This window comes from Cucumis sativus, chromosome 1 (genome assembly GCF_000004075.3).
Source record: "Cucumis sativus cultivar 9930 chromosome 1, Cucumber_9930_V3, whole genome shotgun sequence".
NCBI lineage: Eukaryota > Viridiplantae > Streptophyta > Magnoliopsida > Cucurbitales > Cucurbitaceae > Cucumis > Cucumis sativus.
In genome coordinates this window covers 22,099,480-22,126,953 of record NC_026655.2, presented here as the reverse complement: position 1 = coordinate 22,126,953, position 27,474 = coordinate 22,099,480, and the positions used below count along the sequence as shown (strand labels likewise).

At 29.9% G+C, this 27,474-nt stretch overlaps 3 protein-coding genes across 3 annotated transcripts; 2 read left to right on the top strand and 1 right to left on the bottom strand.

Moving 5' to 3' along the window:
- Positions 1–571: 571 nt before the first annotated feature.
- On the bottom strand, positions 572–3,406 carry LOC101204967 (pentatricopeptide repeat-containing protein At2g29760, chloroplastic). The gene has a single exon (XM_004145272.3). It carries the CDS (start codon positions 3,027–3,029, stop codon positions 828–830), a length of 2,202 nt encoding a protein of 733 aa, XP_004145320.1. The 5' UTR covers positions 3,030–3,406; the 3' UTR covers positions 572–827.
- Positions 3,407–4,840: 1,434 nt separating this feature from the next.
- LOC101210283 (60S acidic ribosomal protein P0) lies at positions 4,841–7,278 on the top strand. The gene is made up of 5 exons (XM_004145210.3): positions 4,841–5,203; positions 5,284–5,352; positions 5,959–6,057; positions 6,141–6,533; positions 6,903–7,278. The coding sequence occupies exons 1-5, from the start codon at positions 4,946–4,948 to the stop codon at positions 7,044–7,046; spliced, it is 963 nt and encodes a 320-aa protein (XP_004145258.1). The 5' UTR covers positions 4,841–4,945; the 3' UTR covers positions 7,047–7,278.
- Positions 7,279–20,448: 13,170 nt separating this feature from the next.
- LOC101203517 lies at positions 20,449–23,647 on the top strand. Its single transcript, XM_004151400.3, has 3 exons — positions 20,449–20,602; positions 20,857–22,454; positions 23,085–23,647. The coding sequence occupies exons 2-3, from the start codon at positions 21,052–21,054 to the stop codon at positions 23,320–23,322; spliced, it is 1,641 nt and encodes a 546-aa protein (XP_004151448.3). The 5' UTR covers positions 20,449–20,602; positions 20,857–21,051; the 3' UTR covers positions 23,323–23,647.
- The last annotated feature ends 3,827 nt before the right edge of the window (positions 23,648–27,474 follow it).

Here is a 27,474-nt window from a genome sequence, read left to right as displayed (position 1 = left end):
TAAATACAATGGTTTTTTTTACATTATGTAAAGTGAGATTGAACTTTAGATCTTGAAATTGATAAATAATAAACGTGTAATAGTTAGTTATGCATATGATAGCTTTAATATAATTTATTTTATATGCTATTAATATTAAGTTTAATCTTTTAACTTTGAACTATTATTTAAGTGTATCGGTCGGGTTTTATCAATCAAGATATCATTTTCACTTGTGGAGTAAATTAAATGATTAAATGTTAAATTGAACAATGTTTTCAAAAAACGTTGAGTTCAATGATTGGAGGCTAAGTTTAGATTTAACAGAAAAAATAATTAAGATGAGAGTTTGGTCAAAAGCTCTAAGCATTAATAAATCAATCTTCACACCTAATCTTTAGGTTACACCATTTAAAAGCCTCCAAATTAATAAATGCATTAATACAAATTTTGTGCTCTTAACTTTGGATGCAACAATTAAAACTTGTGAATTAATAGTTTCTAAAAAAACCAAAACCAGTAATGTGTTAATTTAAACTAATTTATTCTTTTTTCATTTGGATCAAATGTGTAAAATATTTAAGATCATTCATTACGATTATTTTTAAAAAACATCAATGTATTAGTTCTCAAACGTCGGTATTACAAAATGGACTATAAGAGTAGATGCATAGACAATTTTCTAAAGGAAATTCTAACTGAAAATTTAAATCAAAATTTACACGAGGCTTTCCCAAATTTCAAATTGATATAGTTACAAAAGTCCATAAAGGTTGTGGCTATTGTTGTGAAGTTCAACTCATGCACCAAACAGAGCAAGTGAACGTAGAATCCATTATTTTGCAGCTTTACCAGTAATCCATACACGAACAATGCCCATCTCGGAAATGATGGAATCGATATCGATCTCGAAGTAATATATCTCTGTCGTAAACTCTAGATACAAGCTTAGCAAATGCATGGCAGTCTCCACAAATCCGAAGATTCTTCACAACTCGAATTGGTTGAGATGGAGCCAAAGTAACAAGCCCAAAAGCGATGGCTAACTTCTCGCTGTGAAGGCTTAAGGCCTGTTCCTTGAGGTCGTCCTCTTCGATGAGCTGGAGAAGATGGGATTTGTTTGGTTCGTAACCGACTGATTTTAGTTTTGTTGCAATTTCCTCCAACTTTGAATAGATGTTACTGGATAACGGGTGCGTATTATCTCCCACTAGAAACTCGTGGACGTTGCCGTTGGCTTCAATGGAGCTACAACCAGGTTCCTTTTTCAATTCAGTGTCTCTCATTAGTTTCCTCAACTCAGAAACCTTTTCCCATCTTCCTGTTTTAGCATATATGTTTGATAAAAGTACAATAGCACCATGATTTCTAGGCTCCAACTTTAGCAATTGGTCACTCGCTAATTCTCCAAGCTCAACATTCATATGAAGGCTGCAAGCACCAAGCAAAGCACCCCAAACGGATGCGCTTGGAGTTGTAGACATTTCATTGATCAACTCCATAGCTTCTTCAAGAAACCCTGCACGACCGAGAATATCAACCATACAAGCATAGTGCTTCATCTCAGGAACAACCCCATAAACTGGCTCCATTTCATGGAAAAACACCCGTCCCTCATCAACTAAGCCAGCATGGCTACAGGCACATAATACATTTGTAAACGTCACACTATTTGGCTTCACCTTAGCTTCCTGCATTTCGAAGAATAGATCAATTGCCGCCTTCCCACGGCCGTGCATTCCCAAACCAGCAATCATGGCACTCCAAACATACACATCTCTCTCCTCCACTGAATAGAACACCTCGAGAGCTTTCTCTAAAGAACCACATTTAGCATACATGTCCACAAGAGAAGAAATTAAATGGCAATTTAGAACTATCCCTTCCCTTTTTATGTACACATGAATCCATCCACCCAAATCAATTGCTCCCAATTGAGCACAAGCTGACAGAGTACTAACTAAAGTGACTTCATCAGGCTTTGCAATCTTACTGAGCTGCAACTCATTAAAAATGGCCAAAGCTTCCTTAGGTTTACCATTTTGTTCATAAGCAGATATGAGAACATTCCAAGCAGCAATTTCTTTCACAGGCATTGCATTGAACACTAGCCGAGCAGCATCGTAGTCGCCCATTTTCGCATACCCATCAAGCATGATGGTCCAAGAGAAGACATCTCTTTCAGGCATTTCGTCAAACAGCTTCTGTGCATCATCAACACTTCCACACTTTGTATACATGTCAAGCATGGCGTTACATAAAGTTAAATCCACTTTGATCCCTTTCCTTTCAATGTACGAACAAACCCACCTCCCAAATTCCAAATCCAACTTCTTTGCACAAGCAGATAAAACACCCACCATTGTTACAGAGTTAGGCATCACATTTTCCCTCTCCATTTTCAAAAACAACTCCAATGCATCTTCTGGACAGTTCCCCTGAGCAAAAGCCGAAATCATGGAATTCCAAGACACTACATCTTTGCAAGAAATACCCTTAAACAATCGCTCAGCCATACTCAAATCGCCACATGCCCCATAGAATCGCACAAGAGAATTAAGGATATAAAGATCCATACCAAACGACAACTTAATCGCCATTCCATGAACAGCTGTCCCAACCCGTGAAGCTTTAAGCTCCGAAGCGGCCTTAATAACAAACGGGAAAGTGAACTTATTAGGCAAATCCTCACATTTATCAAGCAAATCCAGAAATATTACGAAACTCTGAAAAGGGTCGGAGCTGGAAGCGTAAGCTCGAATGAGGGTGTTCCAAGTGTAGAGATTTGGTTGGGGAATTTGGTCGAACAAGTTGCGGGCATAGTCGAGAGTGGAGAAGGACGAAAGAGCGGAGGCTGTGAAGAGTTTGCTAGCCGAAAAGGGGTCGAAGAAGAGACCGGTACGGAGCATGCGAGCGTGAACTTCCTTCAATTGCTTTGAACTTGAACATTTATCTATTGTAGAGAGAATTTGATGGTTTCTGAAAAGAAGATTGTTGTTTAGGGTTGAGAAATTCTGGAGAGAAATCGATGGAACACTTAGAGCTTCCATAGCCCCTTACAAATGGCCTCCTAATAAGTTTCGTTTCTCCGTCATTGACTCGCCTTTTGAGGAACTCTCTTCCTCGATTTCTCTTCCTCGCTATTCCAACAAAACTTGTCTTTTCTTCTAATTCTATTTAAAGTGGTTTCACTTCACAATTTCTAATAATCAACTCCCGTGATGTCTCCATCTGGCGAATGGAAGATGAACGATCGAAGGTTCTTGAAATTCTATCGAAGAGTAGGTGAGTGATTTGTGATTTCTTTGAATTCGTAATAATAATAATAATAATCTCATTTCTTGTTGAACATAACATGTAACACTAAAGAAAACCAATCAACAATCCCATCCCTACAATGGATGATTGCAAGGATGTGGCAAAAAAAAATTGAGTAACAATGGTGGTTTGTCAATTCTAGTAAAGGAGATGCTACACATATCACTTCTCATTTTAATTTTCTTGTATGTTTGATTAGAGATTTTTCTTGTGAAAAACCTCCAAATATTCAAAAGCATAAACATGTACCTATTTTATCTCTTTCTCTGCTTTGGTCATTTTTCAAAGAGGTAACATCATCAGCTTTTTCATTTAATTTCATCATGTATGTCAAGTAGACACTATGCTCGTGATAAATTTTCAAATATGTGAAACTAAACGAGGTCAGTTGAAGTAAGAGGGAGTTCGTGAACTATGCTTTTAAAGAAATTGAAAATTATTACATATGCTACTAAGATCATCTTCTTTTACAGTGACTCGACTATAACAACTCAAAAGTTAAGTATGTTTAATTGGGTGTTAGACCTATCAACCTACTAAACAATTTCTTTGAAAGCATCGTGAAGGAAAACAAAGCATGTTGAAGGAATTTATGTTGGTTTGTGGAACAATTTTCAATCTTATAAGTTAGAAAGTGGATAAAGACCACTTTGAATAGGTGAATGTGTTATAATTAGTACAATTTAACCATAATTGACATAGATAGGAATGAGCATGATAGGCTGAAAAAATGAAAGACCGAAGATAAAGTGACATAGTCAGTCGATTTTGGTTTTGTTGTAACCAAAACCGACTTGTGGTTGATAGGTTTGGGTAAGAAGGGCGAGACCAGACCAAACTCCTTTTTTTTCTTTTTTCAACATTTATCCATACTATATATACATATATATAAGTTATATTTTATTTGGAGGGAGAACTGCATTTGTAATTAATTTTATTAGTTTTTATTTACTTACTTTATGAAAATTTTAAATTTATTAGTTGGGTTAAATTCAATTTACGTATCATTTATTTAATGTACTAAATCTGGATGAGAATGATTTTATTTTGGTAGCATATTTACGATCTAACTTTTATGTTTTAATTAATTAACTAATAGAAGACAAATAGAGTAGAAAGCAAAGAAAAAAAACAAAAAAGAAGGCGATCAACCTTGGATCAATAATTTGTATACTAACTTGTGGTTGATCTTAATAAGAATGATACATAGATACGTCAATTACTAACCAAAATAATCATCACAAAATTAATATACAAAACCATATATTCTTTTTATTTTGTTTCGTAAAACTAGTAATAGATAAACAGTATTTTCACCCCAATTTCATTTTTCAGTATCTACGTTTAAAGAAATAAATAAGAAAAGAGAGAGAGAGAGAAGAACGATTCTAGTGGCACATTTTGGCGATGATTTTCTCGGGATCCAAACAAACTCCAAAAAGAAAATAATAAAGAAATAAGAAAGTAGTGGGCCCGCAAAAAAGAACAAATTATAGGATCCTATCCCCCCGAACATTAAGAAAAAGTATTAATATCAAAACTACAACTCCTCCCCATATATATTTCATGCAACCAATCTCTATTCTTTTTCCCATTCCTACTTTAGGGTTTCTTCTTCCGGTAAAAGTTTTCCCCCAATTCTTCCGCCATGGTTCTCAAGCCCACCCGAGCTCAGAAGAAAACTAACTACGATCAGAAACTCTGTCGTCTCCTCGATGAGTATTCTCAGGTCCTCATCGTCGGTGCCGATAATGTCGGTTCCAACCAGCTTCAGAGCATCCGCAAGGGTCTTCGTGGCGATTCCATTATTCTTATGGGTAAGAACACCATGATGAAACGCTCCATTAGAATCCATTCTGAAAACACTGGTAACACCGCCGTCACTAACCTCCTCCCTCATCTTGTGGTACGGATTCCCTCTCAACTTTTACTCTTTTTTTTTTTCTTTTTTGTTCGTTTTTTAAACGAGTTTTCTTCCATCCTCAGGGAAACGTTGGCTTGATCTTCACTAAAGGTGATTTGAAAGAAGTGAAGGAAGAAGTTGCCAAATACAAGGTAATATATTGCTTTCTGCTATGATGATATCCATGTACATTGTCTAAGGCTAGATTAGTAATTTCCGTAAAAGTTATGTGCTAGTTTTCAAATTTGTCCTTTTTTTAAAAATAATATTGTTATGATTAATGAGTTATCATTGTAAATATAATTTACTGTCTGATTATTTCACGATGGTAACCTTGTGATGGTTTGTTGATGAGATTATGGACTTGAATGAAACCGTATCATGATGTAACAGTCAAGTGAATAGTGATCCCTTATAAAAGTTGAAACGACGATCTTAACTATTACATGGATGTCTGCTGTTCATAGTTCAGTTTAGTTGGACTATTTGGAGGAAGTTTTTGTTCTATCTTATTTGGTTTTAAATATTCAACCTTTAGTTTGTTTTCGAATTAGGTTCTTATAGAGTGCACATGTTGATTCGACACTGTTTTAATCTAATTGTCTAATAAATTATTGAATGAAGCTGTCTTAACATAACTTGATATAGACTTGAGGTATTTTGGTCTCACATGTCAATGATGAACATGCCTGGTGGCCTCCTGACGTAGATTGCTTCTTTGTACAATTTTTATACATGATATGCATTTATGGAAACAGGTGGGAGCCCCAGCTCGTGTTGGCCTTGTTGCACCAATTGATGTGATTGTTCCTCCAGGAAACACTGGACTCGATCCATCCCAGACATCTTTCTTTCAGGTTTGTTATAAAACTAACTATCTCCATTTTTTAACCCTTCGATTTATAAAAGGATCTCAAGACGAAAGTCGAACTGATCTCAGGTGTTGAACATCCCAACAAAGATTAACAAAGGCACAGTTGAAATCATCACTCCCGTGGAGCTAATCAAGAAAGGAGACAAAGTCGGCTCATCCGAGGCTGCACTACTCTCTAAACTTGGGATAAGGCCCTTCTCTTATGGTCTCATTGTTGTTTCTGTCTATGACAACGGTTCTGTTTTTAGTCCAGCGGTGCTTGATCTTTCAGAGGAAGATCTTCTCGAGAAATTCCTTGCTGGGGTTTCCATGGTTGCCTCTCTCTCTCTTGCTGTGTCTTTCCCAACTCTTGCTGCTGCTCCCCACATGCTTATCAACGCCTATAAGAATGCTCTTGCCATTGCTGTCGCTACTGAATATTCATTCTCTGAGGCTGATGAAATCAAAGAATTCTTGAAGGTTCGTTAGGCTTGAACCCTTTTAGACACCTTTATATATCAAAGGCAAATCCAGTTTTGGTTTGATTTAGTTTTGTTTTGATCTCCTTAATTACATTCTAGATGAGACCATTTAACAGTTAAAACCTTAACTTCAACTTTCAAATTTGCTAAGCTTTTTATTACGTTCTTTAACTACTAACTTTTCTTTATATGGCATAATTTTATTGACATTTTAGTGGTATCCACTTATGTTAGACATGCGTAAGATCCATCTATCTGTTAAATGTAATTGTAAAATCATACCATTTTGAAAAGAAATTTGTATTAGAAGATGCGAAGGAGTTATATTTGAAAATGGTATATGACAAACCTATGGAAAATTTTGTAGGATCCAAGCAAATTTGCAGCTGCAGCAGCCCCAGCTGTGGCAGCCGAGTCGGTTGCTGCGGCCCCTGCCGCTGTGGAAGAGAAGAAGGAAGAACCAGAGGAAGAGTCGGATGAGGGGGATATGATCATGGGCCTATTTGACTGACTTCACAACAGCTAAGAAAATTATTCCAACCCATTTAGTTTTATGTTTTATATGGTAGAGATATTTTGAGTTGGTTTATCATATGTCTGGTGAGGATTTGATTTTTTTTTTTTTCCTTCTTTTTTGTGTTCATATTATGAACATGGACCACTCATTTTATCATAAATGGTGGTGAGTGGTTACTCACTCCTTTTTAAGATTTACAACTTTACTTTATTTATTTTATGATCTACTGAGGAACCTGTCCTTTAGAAGAACGTGTTTTGTGGCCAGAATCTTTTTTTTTTTTAATTGGATCTCTTTTTTCCCTCGTTTTTTCTGAGTTTATATTGTTTATTATTTTTTTAAAAGGAAATTTCTGAGTCTATTTTATTTTATTTATTATTAAAACTACCTGTTTTCTTTAGTTTCTAACTCATGTTTTAAGTTCTGATTAGTGCGATTAATGACATTTTAGTTTTTTTTACTTTTAAAAATTAGTCTTAAGACTGCTATTTTTATTTCTATAACTTCGTAATAATAATATTAAACACTTTTGGAAGAAAAATATTTTAAAAAATGGAAATTAAAACGAAAATCGACTTTGCCCAAGTAGTAGCTTCGTTTTGGTTGTAACTGTTGAATATTTTGAAACTAAAGGAAATGTGTTAGCCAGCTTAAGGTGTAAATATTTTAGTTAGCATTATAATATAATGATATACTTGGAGTCCACAAATCATTCATGATTAAAATCTAACTATATAGATAGAAAAAAATTGAACATTATATGTTCCTAAATCAATTTATAATAACTAGTTTTACTATTTATGAATGCTTTATACTTTTAACTCAGGTTGATTTTCTTTAAAGATCAATATAATTCAACTTCTCAACTTACTAAATGTATATATTTGAAATATGAAAAAACTTTGTTTTAATTAATAATGTTTTACTATTAAAGAACAAACATTTTAATAACCTTTGTAATTATATTGTTTGAAATTTTGAAAACTAAAATAAAATACACAACAATTATAGATGTGATATAGCAAAAGATAGCACTACAAAAGTTTGGAAAGTTCTTCAGTTTTTGGTTTTGGTTTTTATTTTTACTTTTTCTGTTTTTTATTTTTTATTTTATTGAAAACAAAAACCATATATATTTGGTAATTGATTACAGAATAAAGCCTTCTTTTCTTCATTTTTAGTTAATAAACAAATTTCTTGTTTTAGAAACCAAAATGTGAATTAGTTACTATATTGATTACCAAATAAACTCTCTTTTTAATAAATATAATTATTGAATCTTCTTAAGTGTTGCTATTATTCAAATACAACTTAATAATCTCCACAAAAATGGAAAACTTTAAAGTACAAGATCAAGGAAATATAATTCCTTTTTGAGAAAAAAAGTTTTTTTTTTCTTTTCATTTCAAAAGAGAATTCTAATAAAACGAAAAGACAAAAAAACAAAAAACAAAAAGGATGAATATTTATTTTTTTAAAAATATCAATAATTGTTGCTGTCTGTCCTATTTTTCCTTTTATGTTTCCCACTAATTCTTCCATTAGAGTTGAAGTAATTCTTGATAAAAATTAGATTTTTCATTGCTACTTTAACTTATAACCTCCTTTTATATTTCAAAAATATCCCTTTATGATATGATTGTGTGTGGTTATATTAGGGAATGGTTATTCATCGTAACAAATTCATAGATCCAATTAAAAAAATTAATTGAAATTTAAAAGAATTGATTACGTTTACCTATTACTAAATATGTAAGCTACATTATATTTGTTTTACTAAATATCTAAGGTGCATTATATTTTTGTTTGTGTAACAATAATTCTAATATTTTTTCTAGTACAATAATTAGGTCAAAGAGGTGACAATCCTTTGCTAATTGAATTATGTTCAATTCATGGTTGTTAATCTAGTTTAGAGTATATTTATTTATTTTACATAAAAGCATTCTAAATAATATATTATGTCAGTCTTTGACGAATATAGTAAAAAGTATATATTATTCGGCTATTTTTTTTAAATGAGTTGATTATTGAAATATATTATTGGGATGGAATTATAATTTAGATTATTTGACCTCACCACTTGCCTTAGGAAAGAGCAAATGCCATTGGATATTTTTAGTTTTTGGGATAATTAATGTCCCTTAGATTTTTCTTGCTGTCACATCTAACTTTGTTAATCAATTTAGTAAATAAGTTTAAGGATTTCTTTCTTTGGTTAGGATTTGAAAGAGCTATTAAATTTAATTGTGTTTGGATTTGACATGATTTGATTTTTTTATATATCCTAATTAGAAAAAATCAAATTAAAATGGTCCTAATCCTACCAATTAAAAAATTATCTTTAGCAGAATTGTCAAAAAATAATAATAATAATAATAAAACATTCACATTTCATAATAAATTCAAGTGCAATTAAGTTTTTTTTTTTCCATTTTAAAAAATACATCTTAACTTTATTTATTTTTTAATAACTAATTTTATATAGTATATGTCATTTTCATTTTTTAAAGTTAATAAAATTTGCATTCACTAATTATTTTTTATTTATATTTTCACCTTTTTAGGACCTAATCCACTGTCAAAAGGTAAAAATAAAAGTTATTGAAATAATTTACTTTTTTTAAGATCAAATATTTAAAAAGAACTAGGTTATTGTACTCTTTTTAGATTTATTACATATATAATACGTTAACTCATTTTACAAATAACAAACAGTTATTGAATTATTGAATACCAAATTGAATGTACGAGTAGATAACAAAAGTTTTCATTAATAAACTTAGCTACGTTTAGATTGACTTTAGCGACTATTTTGTTAGACATGCATTATTAAATTTACTTGTCATTAGTTGGATCACGATGGATAACAACGTGACAATGTTTCGAGGAAGAAAAAAAATGAAAAATAATTTTCAAGTAAATAGAAAGAGAGAGTGAGAGAAGGAATATGGACAAAGGGAATAGGTGTGGCATTGGATGTCTTCAAGTCTTTGTCTTTCACCTCATTTTCTTTCAAACTTTGCTTTCTTCTCATCAACCTTTTCCTCTATTTCTATTGGTCGATAACAATCTAATCTCTCCATAATTCCATCTCATTTGTTTGATTCTCTATTTCATTTTTAACATTCTATTCCTACACGGTCACTATTTCCATGAGATGGATAGAGAAACGTGTTTCATAGAGTTAAATATGAGTTTATATGATTATGTTTAGTTCGATCTTTAGTACTTCGATCATATATTTGATTCTCCTTATCGAATGCATATACTTGATTTGAATAATGAGCGTGTTAATAATCTAAACGATTGAATAATTTTCTCTACGTTTTCTAGAGTTTAAATAGAGCAAACTACTCTATTTATAAAGTCTGAGCGAAACTAATTGAATTTTGGGTTTGGTGTGCAACCAAATTAAGTTTTTTCTTTTAATTGAACCCAATTTTAAACATATACATAATTTGTGTTATGATTTTGATCGATAACTAATGATGTACGAATGTTAAAGAATTCACAAAATAAATAGTAACTTATTAAATTATATCCAACATGTGTATAGGTACATCCACACCCTAAACCATAAAAAGTGAGTTTGGTGGAAATGCTCAACAAAAAGTCCCTTTGATTTTTACAGCAAATAACCACTTTTCTTATAAACAAATTGAAAATGTTATTTCAAATCACAAAATTTCTACAAATATTTAAAAACAACAAAAAAAAATCACAATTTACTTTAAATGTTTATCGCATTAATAGTTATATTGTAATTTATTTTGATTTATATTTAACCAAACAAAAAAATTTAAAAAGTAAACCAGTGAAAAAAATAATTAGTTGTCATTTAATTTGATGTTTGTGAATCATTTAGGAATGAATTTGATTTTTTATTTAGAAAATAGAAAAATTAGCAACAGAAAGGAAATTACAATTAGAGTCTAAACCTAACTTTTTTATATACTTTCTAAATATAAAAATAATGAGTTTGTTTTCTTTTTCTTTTTAGTTTATTGGGTTATTTGTTTTGTATATCTTTTTCAAAGATAGAAATAGTAAATTGTGCCACTCATAGAAGGAAGTGTAAACACAACCCCTTTTCCACACAAACCCATCTCTTTTCTTGTTCTTTTCATACATTATTGCGTTACTGTTTACAAATATATAATACTATTTTGATATATATACTTTCAAACTTGATTCATTTGGATTTTACATACTTTCAAAACGTTAACATTCGTATTTTATACTTTCAACTTTGGTTCATTTTAGTTCTTAAACTTTCAAATAATAACAATTTTGATTCTCTTACAACGAAGTGAAAATTAATATGAAAATAAAGAGATAAAAATGTTCACTCTTTTACCGTACAAGAACTAAAATAAACCGAAATTAAATACTAAAAGCACCTGAATCATAACCAAATTTCTATCCCGCGTTGAAATAATAATCATATATATGTATGTATCTATATTCCTAATTTGTATTTGAAATGTAACGTGCATTCAGAAAAGTTATTTATAGAACAAAATGTATATAAAAGTGTGGTGTCATGTTACCTAGGCCCCATCTACTTAGTTAGTGAAGAAATTTTGCAATAATTTTGGAGGGACAATATTAAGCTTTAGGCCACCTAAAATGTCACATTCTTATTGTACTTTCCTTATGGTTATTGAGAAGAAAAGGAAGCATTAAATCACCCTCTCTATGTTAAATCAAATACTCTCTATTTTAATTTCTTCTTTCTTTCCTTATTCTTCTTCTTACCAAATATTCTTTCCCATTTCTTTGTCACTTTCCTTTAACAACTCTACCTTTTCCCATTCTCCTCTCCCCTTTAATTTCCAAATTGAAACTTTCACATTTAGCCACTTTAATTACAATATCCCACATGCATATCTCACATTAAAATAACTTACATCTTATCCCTAACTTATATTATATAGTTTCCTCATTTAACAATTCTAAAAACTTATCACATCACGTTACGTCGGTCGAGAATTATAGGATCTTTTTAAGTAAAGTCGGTAAATAACTTTGTATCAACATGAAATTAGAGGATTGTTGAAAGATCCAAACCATATGAAATAATGAAGATGGTTGTATTCGCTTATATACTTAATCGATGTGAGACTTTGTTCACACTCTTAATAAATATGGATAGAGACAAAATTGAAATATATATAAAAAAAACGAACATGTTTAAACCAAAATCTATGAATATTTTTTGTATGGCCCATATGGTTAGGTTATTTAAGGGACAGATTTAGGTTTGAATACCAAAAAAATTGTCACATTCTTCTTGCAACTTTGTGATAACAAGAGAGAGAGAGAGTGGGAGCATTGAAACATGTTACATGTTCATTCTAATTTCATTCTTTGATTGATTCATTTTGCTTTATTACCATATATATACTATTATATGTATATATAGATATGTTACTTTTAGTCTTTCTTTATGCTCTTTTATTTGTGATTTGTCAATCATCTGCTCTTAAAAGCAAATGAATTTTTCATTTATCATTCATAGTAAATTATAAAACAATTTTGTAATTTATAAGTAGAGATTTTAACATTTAGTTTTTAAATTTAGAAATATATGTCAATTATGTATTGTCGACCTATACTAATCTTAGCTATCAAAACTAGTCATTATCGGTTAATTTGAGGTGTAAAATTCTAAATCACTCTTTTGTTTAAAAATTTGATGACAATATTCACATGTGCGTTTTGTAGCGTCGATTCAGTGAGCTTGTAAACTATATATCATACTAAGAAAAGAATGAAGCTAAAATCGAAAACCGTACTCTAAGCCAAGGCCAAGGTTGTGACCCTCATTTCAATGAACGAGTCATATTCAATGTGTTCTCTCGCACATTTAGCCATTTGGAAAGGAGAGAAAACCCTCAATAACTTGCATGCCTAAGGGTCAAGTCTTCACATTTTATGAATGAGGAGTGTTAACTACACATCGTCCCAACTTTTTTGGCTCAAGGATAGGCCTACTTTGACTTTGAAACCTAATATAGATTTGCTTTAAGTTAGAAAATTCATATAAATACATCATTATGACTACAAAAGAGAGGTAAAGATCATTCTCATCCCCTAAAACCTAAAACCCCTTTCCAACTTAAGCATTAGAGGCATTATAACAAATACCACATCAATGTTCATATTCTTCTTTGCTACACAAGTTACATTATCTTCCGCTTGAATTATAAAAACATCATTATCGTCACATGAACGTCTATTATATTTTTTTTCTATTGAATTTTTTCACCAACCATTGGCATTAATGGGACAAGAGATCAGGTCTAATTTTATATTCCAAAACTAAGAAAATGAATATAAAGAGAAACGTCTCTAACTTGCTCACAATCTAGTAAAAGGGAAAAGTCTAATTTGGTGAGGACATTAGGAATTTTACATCCTTCATCATAAACTAAAGGAAAGACAAATTATGGGCATGAAAAGTCTCTTTTGAGTAAAATACATCAGAAAGTTCCATCCCATAGTAAAAAACAAATGAATAGACATACCCTAAAAGCTACAAGGAACAAAATCATCCAAGAGTGCAAGAAATACATCAAACATTATAAATTCTCAACATCAAAGATTTCACAAAATTCTATTTCTAACTCAAAATATTAATTTCTAATCCTACATTAAAAACCGTACACAATTTGTCTAAATCTCATATGTTATTAATTAATTAATAACCACACAACAATTTTGTTATAATTTTTTGTTCCTTTGTAAAATTGTGTTCACTAGAAAATATCATTTTTAAAATTAATTAGCCAACCTTTCAAGATATATTAAAAAGTTGAACCATTGATTCCATTTTAATCTCCATTTTTCTAAATATGTTCTTATGCAATCAAATTTGGTAGAATCATTCTTTTTTTCAAATACATAATTTAATTCTAAATTATTTACTTGTTGACATGAAAAGTTTAATTATATGCAAACCATCAATAGAAAAAGAAAAACTATTTCTGATGAAAATTAAAACTATTTGTATTTTTGGTAACATATTTTTAAAAAAAGAAATTAGAAAAAATCGAAATAAACTCCAAAAATATCTGTTTTAGTAATTTCCCATTAATAATATAATAATAGACAGATATTTTTTTAGCATAGAAAAAAGAAAAAAGAAAGGAATATTTATTTACATAATAAATTCGCCATCTGTTGAATAAAAACGCTTGAGTCCCTATCAAGTGAATCACAGCCGTCAAAATGAAATCAAGTAAGAGAGCAAGAGCCGTTGAATTTTTTTTTTGTATATTTCGAATCAGGTGTCAGAATCATAGAGACTGCTACTCTGACAAGAACCGCCTTTGGCCAACTTGCTTCTTCTTGACTTGTTCCCATCTTTAATTCTCCACCGTTAGTTTTCTTCCCCTCTTCTATTTCTTTTCTTTCTTTTGTTGTATAGTAAAGATATGTTAATTAAGAAAATATAATAATAGAAAAAGATCTTCCTAAAGGAAACCAAATCTAATATTTTGATCCTCATTTTGTTGGCTTCAGGTTGATAAAGTAATATCCTTCCTGTAGTTTCTTTTGGGGTATACTTAGATTAACAGTCTCATGCTATGAAGTATATGAATCCTAATGTTTCATTCGTCTGTGAGAGTCTTGGTCATTGATAAATCCTTACCTGTCTTCACCTTCACACACTAGTTTACTGCTTTCTTATTATACTAGAGTGAAGTGGCATTGAGCTAGATATATGGATGCATGTTTGATATGTTTCATTGAGGAAAATTGCAATAACTGATCTTCCTTTTATAGAAGAAAACGTGTTAGGATTTTCCTCGTTGCACCCATCACCTCAAGTTTGTATTATTATGGGTTTTTTACATTCAGATTTTTCCTTAGGGTTGTAGATAGCTCGAACAAATGTTTGAGGGACGATAGGTTGGGAGCAAACCAACCTCTGCATGGTTTGCTGTGCACCTCAGTATCGTATAACGTTTTTGCTAGAAATGTGCTGCACTCTTTTATTTTTTTGTCTTCCTAAATTTAATATCTAGACTTAGAAGTTTAATATAATCCTCCACTTTTAACTATTCCACTTGAGGAAGGTAAAAAAAAGAAAAGAAATGAAAGGAGCAATTTAGGTAGCCAAAAGGAATTAGGTTAAGAGTAATTAAAGCAAACTTAGTTAGTTTAATTTCTAACCTTTTAATATGATTGCTATACATTAAAAGTAAAAATATTAAACACAACGACGGTAACATATTTGATTTTGAATGGACACTATTAAACTTATAACCTAATCCAAATTTAGAACAATTTCTTTGTGATATATCAAATATATCATCATTAAACTTACAATCTATATATATATATATTTTTAAAAAAAAGATGTGTATCAAGTTGTCCACAAAATAAGATTTTATATTGCTAAAATAAGGTTAATTAATAATGTAACCTATAAATAAGTAAATTTTAGCTGACCTCATTGATTTTTGTTCCTTTCTTTTGTTTTCCACAAGTATAACTTTTGGTTCTTATTGAATAAGGTTGGGTGAAAAGTTAAGTCAATATATTTTATATAACAAATCTAATTAGATTTTAGTAATTAATAGTTCGCTAAAATCCCACTAATTTCTTCTCCAAAATAAAGAAATTAATAGAAATCAAATTCTCCACTATTTGATTTTTATAATCATGATTAAAGAAAAAAATATATTAAATCAAGTTTCTTATTTTTAGGTTTAAGTTTTGACTTTAGCCTATAGTTTTACACTTAAATTTTGAATTTTCTTCTAACCTTACGTTTCTAGATTTATGTTTTAATCTTAACTTTTTCTAATTAAATACTCATTTTTTAGGAAATTTTTCGTAAATATAACAAAATATTTACAAAAGTAAAAAAAAGGAATGAAATGAAAAAATCTACAAGCTCGTTCATTTTTTAAATAAATATTCAAGGTTTATCCTTTTTTTTTCTTTTACAATTTTTTCTGTTATTTGATTGTATAAAAGATTCGTGTACTAAAGAATCTTGAAAAAAAATAATTTAAATATGAAACGATCAAATTTAAACACGTGGTGATGGAGTGAACTTTTTCGTTTCTAAAATTGTTCCATGTAAATATTTTATAATTTTGTTATATTTTTAAAAAAAGCCTCCATTTCTTAAACTAATAAATAAACATTATTATTAAAGACTAGAAGTGGTCATCATTCAAAGAATAATCTCAAAGTTAAACAAAATTTTAAAAATAATGAATCAAATTAAAAAGAAAATTCAAAACTTTACAAAATCGTAACATTTTGAAACTCAAAGGTTACGAAATCTATAAATCAAACCAAAACTATATATACTCAAAATATTTTTCTTCCTAACATAAATGAAGTCAATAAAAAAAATAAAAGTTGAAGTTAGTGGAGATGGCCCAACGTGCCAAGGAAAATATACCTTGTGGGGTCTCAACACAGCAACTACCAACCAAGCGTTTTAATCTATTTTAACATTAAAAAATATATTATATATATAACTTTTTTTTTCTTCTATTTTTAAATTCATACGAACCACAATGAAAAGTTAGGAGAAAACTATTTTACTTTTAAAAATGTGTAGCACATGTTGTATTTCCATGTGTTTATTTATTGCAAAAAGGACCCACTCTTTCTTATCTTTCTTTTAAAATATAAATTTATTCTTAACTTCATTATTCTCTACATGTACACAAAATCTTTTACAAAAACAATAAATAATAATTTAAAGATTATCATGTTGGAAACAACCAAATATCAATAACAAATCAAATAAGTAATGCACATGTATCTATATCTATATTTTATACGATATGATAATGTAATCAAATTAGGAGTTTGACACTACTCCAAAATATGTCATTCTTCTGTCTTTGTAATAACAAAGTCTACATTATTTTCATTTTAGGATAGAAATAGATTCAACAAATAAAGAAGTTGTGAAACATTAGAACTAAATATTTAGATGAATATTTTACTGGTTCATTAGCAATGTGTTAACTCCGTTTATAGATGGAGAAAGAAGTTTTATTACTAAAAGAAAATATCAATTATTCATCGATGCAAAAACATCAAATATGATAGCAATCCATCTAAATTCTAGGGCCACAAATTAATCTCAAAATTACTTAAATTATGTGTATAATTTAAATCAACATCGATACATATTTCTTCTCATTCCAATACTTAATCGTTTAAAGATAAACAACATATTCAAACCATTCTATAAGTTTACTTCTCGTTTATTTACTTATTTTATTATTATTAAACTACAAAAAAAAAAAGAATTCATTCTAATTTAAAATATAATTTATGAAAATTTATTCCAAACTCTCTCTAAAACGAACTCAAATCTTATAAAAAAAATTTATTACATCCTCAATTTTAAGTTATGTATTCATAATTCATATGGTTAACACTTGTTGACAACTCATCCAAAGAAAAAATAAACTTGATGGCAAAGCATTGTTGTGGCATTTCATTACATTCAAATTTACATAATATAGCATGCTTTTATTTAAAGAAAGAGTATATTTTTTTTAAATTATTTGGAAAGGGAAAGGGTTGATTTTTTAAAAGTCTATGGAAAATAAAATTAAAAATAGTATATTTGAAAAACCTATAATATATATATATATATATATATAACTTTAATTATATAAGGTTAAATAGGTAATTAATTTATTTTTTAAATAGATTTTTTGTTTTTTCTTTAAACAATAATTATATGAATTGTATGCACACTAAAATGTATCAGAAAATCAGAAACAATGAATGTTTTGTATATATATATATATATATATGAACAATTTAAGCTAAATAGAAAGTATCAGTAGTCTCATTATGGAGATCCATTACTTCTATTTGAAAAGTTCTTTAATCAAATATATATAATATATTTACACATAAATTAATATTGAATTAAATAAAATGGTAAACAAATTAATTTGGATTTTCTTGTTTTAAAAATTATAAGTACACCCCATGTCATATAATTAACATTCACCCAATTGTATAAAATATAATTAAATACAATAATTTAAGTAAAAATAAAAATGGAAAATTAGGTGTATTAATTATACCTCTCTTATTTAAATCTCAAGAGTCAAGATAATGATATAGATTAAAATAATGATGAAAATTAGAAAATTTCCTTTAATTATTTTTTTAAAAAATTAATAATCAAATTAAAAGTCCAAATTATGTAATTTCCACTCCATGTCTATTACTTGAAATAATCACAAACTAGTTTAAAAATCGTATTGAATATAGTCCAAATTATATAATTACTTGAATTTAGTATAAACTAATTTAAAGGAAAATGTAAAATACATAATATTTAGTAAATCAACACATCTTCTCAATAAAAAAATTAATATCATCGAATGAAAATTAATATTAATTATAATAAAAAACAAACAAAAATGTGAAATTATTTTTGCATTTTTTAACAATTTAGTTGCAATTATTAAAAAAAAAATACATTGAATTAAAACCTTAGTTAATGGAAAATAATAAATATGTATAATATATATATATTTCTTTAAATATTTATTTTGGAGTTATGATTTTTCTTAAAGAAAATATTATCCCTTGATTTGTATTTTGTCAACTTGCATTAGTTGCCTTTGTCTACAATGTGACCACTTAACTCTTTGGCAGCAAAAGCCATTAATTACCATCTATATCCTTATTATTATTTGGCTCCCTCAACATTTATATATTTATCTAATACGTCCTTCAACCCATTGTTTATTGTCTTAAGCTTTCCTATTATCTAAAAATTAATACCCTACATTGAAAAATAAGACTAATATGATAATTGAATTCTCAGATTTATTAGACTTTATTGTTTACAATTTTCTTTTTCACACAACATTCAATCACTTAAACAAAGGGAGAAATGATTAAGATTATGCTTTAAAACGTTAATGGAGTGTTACATTATAAAAGCATGAGATAGTTAAATTTGACCAAATATTATATATTCTTATAAAATTATAATAAGTTTGAGAAAATAACATGTTAATTGACACTGTTAATATCAAAATTTGTAAAAAGAAATGAAAAAGTATAAAATATATACTCGTAAATATATTTAATAGACGACCTAAACTTTTTATGATTGGTTAAATTTTACTCTATAACATTACATGAAATGTTCACTAAAGTCCATAATCAAAATTTTTTACATATAAAAAAAGATCTATTGTAGTTCTTGTTTCGTTGAGGTGAATGAAGTTTTATTTTTTCTCGAGTTTTTAAGAATATATGTTTGGTCCCTGTTCTTTTAAGACACAGTTTTTTAATTCTTGTACTTTTAAACATTTAGTTTTCGAATTTTCAGAATATATTATTTTACTTTGAGTTTGAGAACATATGATCTTAGTCCAGATATTTCAAAAGGTAAATTTTTAATTGTTGAGACGTTAAATCTTGAGTTTGATTTACTCTTAAAATCACTTCCTAGTAATTTTAGAGATATTTTTAAAAATATCAAAATAAATTAAAATATTTATCAGCTATAGCAAAAAATTTAGATTCTCAATGATAGAATCGGTAAACTTATACTATTGGCTATCAATATCATTGATAGAAGTATATCAAGTGTCTATCAAATGTTTGTAAATATTTTGTTATTTTTTTACGATTTTCTAATTTTAATTTATTCTAAAAAAATAATACTTTAAATATAAATATTGTAAAATTTTAGAAACAAAAAACATCTAAAAAATTTGTGTGCGTACATTAGTTTAGTTTGCATTACTAACATACAAATTTGAAGTGTAAACTATTTTAGTTTAAAAAAGAAAATAGTAAATATTATGGCAATAAATTAAAGAAATTACTAATATGAAATAAAAAAAAACGTTAACAAATATTATTTACTATGAATTTTTAAAGAATATTATGTAGCAAAGATAATTATTATAAACTTACATAATACTCATTCCAAACTGTTACTTAGTCTTATATTATATTTGGAGGCCAAAAATGAAAAAGTTAAAAAAAATCAGTTTTGGCTCCAAAGGGTTGCCGTTAATTTGGCGGTGTTAGTTAAACACCAAAAACGAGTTTCATTTCTTTCTTTCTCCCGTTAACAGTTAACGACGTACCATATAAAAACTGTTAACGACGTCAGCCGGTCTGGACCCACAATTAAAAGAAAAAAAAATCTCAACAGTTTAAATAATTTATTAATTAACTCCCATTAACCTTTTTATTATTACTCCTCTAAAGTGACCGTTTACCGTCTGTTCCAGTTCCGACTCTCCGTACGGACTTGATATTTTGGCAATGTGACGGTGTTCCCACATTTTCATTAATTCTTTATTTATTTTTCTTTTAATTTCCATACAGTCTCTAAAAATTAAAGGAAAATAATTGGCATATATAAACATCACTCCCTTCCTTTTTCTCTTTGCTAATAAAGTGAAGCACGGAGCGCTTCGCTTCTCTAAATTGCTTCCTAATTCTTTCTTTCTTTCTTTTTTCTTCTTTCTTTTAATTCGGATCGTTTTTCGATGAACCGACAAATCCAAGTAAGTCTTGTATTTCCGAGGGGTATTTGTTTTGAATGAATGAAATTTCTTTCGAGTTCTTGCGTTGGATCCAATTTTTCCATTGGTTTTTGTGTGTTTTTAGTGATCCGATTTTCATGGAAAGAAGTTGAAATGATGGTCTCTGTGTTTCCAATGGAGTTTTCTTTTGAATTTGTCAATGGTTATTTTTTAATTTAATTTTTTTTTAATGGTTTTATGTTCGTTTGATTTGAATTTGTCTTCCTATTTTGCAGGTTTGAGTGAATTCAAAGGCAGAAGACCTTTTGGGTTATTTTCTTTTGGATCTGAGTAAACAATTTCAGATATTCCAAGCCTTTTCTCTAATCTTTGATTCTTGTTCGATTCTTCAAGACTTTGTGGTTAAGCTTAGAATTTCGTGCTTGTTCTTGAATCCTCTGTGTTGTGTTGTTAATCTCGCTTGGAAGATTATGGAGGCGACGACTTGTTTCCATTGGTCACAACCGTTTACTCCTCATTGTCCTGCTTCTCCTCAAACACTAACGTCCACCGTACTCTCTCCGTGCTCCTCCAAACGTCGGAACTATACCGATGGAGGATCTCTTGTGTGGCGGTGCGTTCACCGGTTAGAGCAATCGACTCTGTTCGGTTCATCATCGACGAAGCTCCATCGGTCGCGATCTTGCGAGATTCCGAAGCAGACGAGTCGCGGTATCAAGAGAACTTGTAGCGCGAGTTTGGATGCCTTTTCGGATGAGGAATTTTCGAGGAGGATTCAGGAACTCGCGCTTAGATTCCAACACTCGGCCGATGCGGATGAAACTGCCGGAAGTAGTAGCAGTAACGATGCTTCCTGTGTGAATTCAGATTCGCTATCGGAATTTGTGGAGCCGTCGTGGCCAGAAACAGGTCATGAGCCGCCGGATTGGCCGCGGCCTGACGAGCTTGTTCCAGCTATGATTGAACGGCGAGCGAATAGCTTCGATCTCCCGGTTTCGCTTAGAATGATAAAGAAGAAGTTACAATGGGAAGAGGATATCAGAGAATCGACGGAATCTTCTCATTGTTCCGTCAAAAAGGCTTTCTCCTCCGTTGTGTTCATGATTCGCGAACTTCACAGCTACACTCTACGGCTTCGAGAGATTCTTTACTTCGAAGATCTACAGAGCATTCTCGTTCGTGTTCAGAAAGAATCTCAAGCTTCATTCGTTTGGCTATTTCAACAAGTTTTCTCTCACACTCCAACTCTAATGATCTCCATTATGATCCTCTTAGCTAATTTCACCGTCTACTCCATGGGAAACAACACCGCTCTTGCTTCCACTTCGCCACCGCCAGCCGCCATGGTTTCCGTCGTCGAATCACACGATCAATGCAACTCCAAGTTTGACTCAACCACCATCAAAACATTCTCAATCTCCTCATCAAGTGGAAAAACTACTTCCATCGGCGGAAACAATGGCGGTGGAGGAAAAGTACGCCCCATCGGCGGCGGAATCGAGGATGACGGACAGTTCAATCAGTCGGATGAATACAGAACGATTCTCCCCGATAACGCGTCTCAGGTTTCTTCATATGGAACGACGCCGGAGACAGAGTCAGTGTTAAACAGAGAAGAGGAGGAGACGAATTTGTGGAAATCAGTAGTGGAAGAAGCTTCAAAGATGCGGCAATGGGGAGATGAAGTGATGGATGGGGATGCGTTTCGAGATCTGATATCGCCGGTGACGGCGAATATTGAAACGGATGATTATGCAGAGTATTTAAGAACAGAGCTTCTATATCAAACAACCCTTCTTCAAGAACCTAACAATACTCTGCTTCTTACGAACTACGCCCAGTTTCTGTACCTCGTCGCCCATGATTATGACAGGTCCACTTTCCCTTCCCTTCCCTTCCATTTTTTCCTCAAAAAATAACTTTCTTTTCGCTCAACAAATTTACTTAAATTTCAACTTTAGCCTCAAAATTTTCACATTTGAGATAATTTGGTTTCTAAATTTCAAAATCTTGCTAACCGTTTTGTATGTTAATTTTTATTTTTGAAAATTATGATCATCGTTTCTCAATTTCTTATTTCTTATCATTTTTTCCCCCACCTTTCTTTTACAAAGGAATGTTGTATGATTAATGAAAAACAAATAGATTAACATAAGAGAAAGTTCAAAACGAAATAGGGAATGATGATGGGTTCCTTGAAAAACTTGGCGATTGCAACATATGTGGCAATGATTCAAGTTGTAGATTGCAAAAATCGCTTGCACTTGTCACGATTTTTCCTCTCGTGAAAACACGCGCTTCCCTTTTCCAAAATAAAAAATTAAACAAATAAAAATCGAACTTTTTTCTCGTCGTCTACTGTAGTCGCCGCTACATCCTTTGGTCCACTAAGAACTTGCAACTTGACTTCATTTCTATTCATATTCTTTGCAATTTGATTTCATAAACCTATCTTCTTCCAATTTAAATCTTTATTTATTTTTCAAATTTAATGGTTTTACAGAGCGGAGGAGTATTTCAAGCGAGCCGTGGCAGTGGAGCCGCCGGAAGCGGAGGCGTTCGACAAATACGCCGCCTTCTTATGGCAGGTAAGGAAGGATTTATGGGCGGCGGAGGAAACGTTTTTGGAGGCTATTTCCGCCGATCCTGGCAACTCTTATTACGCTGCTAATTACGCCCATTTTCTATGGAACACCGGTGGCGATGACACGTGTTTTCCTCTCGACTCCCCGGAAGCTTAGAGGAATGAGGAGAGAATTTGGTGGTTGTGTTTGTATTAAATTAATTCTGAGGATCAATCAATCTGCGGCGGCAGCGGTGGCGGTTTATAGGGAAAGTGGTGGTGGTGAGGATGAAGATGGGCGGTCGGGGATTGAATGTGAAGAGATATTGAGTTTTTCTTTAATTGGCTTTGTAGCATCATCACGTGGCTATGTTTATTCAATGTCACAATGTATATTTTTAATTTCGCCCTTCCTTTTTAGCTCTTTGTTAATACATAACTTTTTTTTTTCTCTTTCCTAATAAAATTAAATGAAACTGTAGAGGAGATTTGGAATTTGAGTTCTTTTTGTGTTACTTTCCTTTTTCCCTCGAGTATTATTCATAGAAAAGATTAAAGCTAAAAAATTTAATAAAATTTTAGAACGATACACCTTTCTATTCATTTTGTTATATTTTAAAATATTATTTTAGTTAGAGTCTTGTCATAATCAAAATTAATTTTGTGAGAAGATTCATTTTGTTATATTTTAAAATATTATTTTAGTTAGAGTCTTATCATAATCAAAATTTTAATTCTGTGAGAAGAGTACGTGCTCGTTAAGTTACATGAATGTCAATTTAGTTGAATTGGTGTTAGATGATTGTTACCATGGTTTTAAAGAGCCTACTTAGTTGCCCTCGGAAGTTATCTTTTCTTTTTTCCATCCATTCTCCTAACTCATATCAAAGGAATATTTAAAAAGGGATATCAAAGAATTTTAATTTAAAAAAAGGAATTCACGTGACAAGTGATCATCCAATAACCAAAAATGTATATATATTTTCAAATAATAACAATAATAATTAGAATTGGTAAATAGAGCATGGGGAGAACAGTAGTTGTTAGGTAACTAAACGTAGCAAACAAAATCTAATTTAGAAAAGAAAGAGAACGAGATGAAAAGAAGTTAGAAATATGTGTTCTATATTTAGTTTTTGAAAATCATTTTTACATATTTGATATTTCTAAAAAAACAAAAAAAATTATTTAAAAAAGAATAAACGATAAATTATATATAGTATTTGTGATATTTAAATAAAAAATCAACCTTTTAGAATATAGGAAATAAAGTATGCCAAAAGTTAAAAAGAGAATTAAACCATCTCTCAAAAGAAAAAGAAGAATTAAAGTAAGAAGCAAAAGAATAAACAATGTAAATTAGAATGTAATAATTTTTTTATATTACAAAAAAAAGGCCAGAGAAATTTAATAACATGCATGATATAAAACATTGAAATCTAAATTTAAATATGGATGTGTGGATATTGATGTTATAATTCTAGTTCTATATATATAAATATAACCAAATATTAATTATATGTAAACTACCAATTTATAAAAAATTATTTAAAATAACATTTTTTTAACTTCCAAAATATGTTATAAAATCTTATTATTTTTAACCGACTTTTCTTCCGGTCTAAAAAGTTCTTCAATTCAATCGAATTATCTAACCAATGAACAACTCTTGTATCGTAGAATATTACTCCTTTTTTCTAACTTTTGTAAAGTTAAGAGGAGATGAAAAAGATGAATATATACATTGCAAGAAATAATGAGTCATTGGGTTGTTTTAAAAACATAGAATAATTGTAAAGTAGATGGAAAGTTGAAGAATGGCTGCAAATTAGAAGATGCTTATAGAATCTTTGGATGCCAAAGAATATTTAAAAAAATGCATGAAATAAAGACATTGGAATCTAAATTTTTAAAGGGGATGGGAACCATAGAAGATTCCTTCCTACTACCCCAAATGAGTACCATATGAAAAGTACCCTACTATACATATGTTTTTAATTTCTTTTCTTTCTTAGAAATTTGTTTGGTGGGAGAGGTTGGAAATAATTTTCAAATTAAAAAATATATATGTTTTTAATCATAGGATTTAATTGAGAGAAAAGTTGTACTTCCATTTAAATGAATTCTTAACCCAAATTTAAGAAACAAAATACATTTAATTTGTATTGAAAATTCATTCAATTACTTTTAGAAAATATTGATGTATAACATTGAAAAGGAATTATTACCCTTTTTATTTTCTAGAACAATGTCTTTATTAATGGTAAAGAGAATTAAAAAATAAAAGGAAGGAAGAAAGAAAGAACAAGAGGCCATGCTTGGGTAATGGAAAATAATAATAATGCCATGGGGAAATTGGATGAACTTGATTTAAAGGAAGTAGTTGTCATATATATACACATAGATAAATTAAGAAATGGAGCCAAGTGCCATGGTTTCATGTTTTCTCTTCATTCTTATCTCACTTTATATATATATATTTGTCAATATCCAACTTTTCAATTATTCATTTATTTGGTACATAGAATCAAACGCTACACCAAGAGTTTGGTATTGATGTTGGATGTTTGAAAGTTTGACTCTCATGTCTAATTGTCGATCGATTTTGAGAGGTTGGGAGATTGGCATAGTGGTTAGTGATTTCTCTCACTCACTCATCCTTGCTAGCTTGCTGCAAAAGAATAGCCCTCTCAGGTGACCCATAGATCAGGTCCTCGAGGCTTTGGCTATGATTAGATCGGGTTTGAAAGTTTTAATTGGTTGATTTTGGTATCTCCCTTGTCTTCTTTACCAATCAAATTTTGCTAATAACCTTATTAATTAATGTAGTCAAGCGTAAGGCTCTGGTTTTGTCCAAATTTAATTGACGAGGTTAGTTGTTGAGATTGTGAAGTTATATATGTGTTGGCCCATGTCGTCTCCTTTGATGGCGTGCGATAATGCGTATGGAATGTTACATCCTTTAACATTTGGTGCAGTGTTGTTTGGTCAATGAGTTGGTTTGCTTATTGCTAGTTCTTATGTTAACTCTGAAGACGTAGCTAACATTTCTTATATTATCTTAGATTCACTCTTCTCCACTTTTATTATTGAGGAGTTTAGTGGATTATTAGTTTCTTTGAATGAATTAGTTTTTAAAAAAACAATATACCAAGAGAAAATAGGTAGCTCGTGTAGTTGGTATGATTTTCTCAAACGTCAATTAACACGGATGAATTAAAGTGATTTTGGCCAGAAATAATAAGGTTGATTGCAAAATTATTATACTGCAACTCTATGTATCAACTTCTAGGTTATTAGATTTCGATAGTTTCTTAAACATTAAAAACCTTTAATAGATCCATAATCCTCAATTTTTATATCTTTGTAGCTTTTTAAACTTTAAGCATTGTATTAATGTTGAATTTAGACGAAAAAAGTTAGAAAATTTTAAGAATCTCTTCTGATAATTTAAAAGTTTAGCAAGAGACCCATGTATATACACACATTCATAAATTTATTAGACAAATAAAATTGAAACTTTAGTGAGTTATTAAAAACTTAGACACTGGAGTTTTTAAATTTTAAATATTTAATTTTAATCCTACGAAAATTTTAATTTAGGAGAATAAATTTTAGATAATTCATCAAACTAAAAAAAGAGATTTAATTAACTCTTTATACTAATTGTTTTGAACTTTAATTTTAAAAATAGTAATATATTATGGTTTAAACATGAAGAGAAATTAAGACAATCTAAACATTATTTGAGCCTAGATTACTTGAATTAATTAAATGTTACATATAACCTTAGCTCAAAGCCTTACCTCTTTATTTAAAGTATAATAATATAATTTATTTTTTTCCCTCCTAAACTAAATACCATAAAAATAAATGTATATAATTAATTGATTGATATAACATTATATCAACCAACATTATTGACCATAATTAATTTTCCAACAAGGTTAAAAAAATGTCACATTTTTCAAAATCAAATATAGAAAATACTTCTAAATATAACTTTTAACTATTGAGGATACGAAGATGAAAAGTTCAACTCGAAAAAGAAGAGAAGAAGAACACGATATAAACACACATCATAATTTAAGTTTGAAATTATGATTTAAAATAAATTTTGAGAAGTTATCGGAAATAGAATTTATTGAAAGTTAAAGACATTTAATTCGATTAGTAAAAAAGAAAAAAAGAAAAAAGTCATTGTTGGAATAGGTAATAGGTATCAATTTTTTAAAACCTTTTTCAGAATCTCTCTCGTGTAATTTTAGTTCATTCATATATTCTTTTAAATCTTGAATTTTCTAGATGGTATTTAAAAACGTGTGAGTGT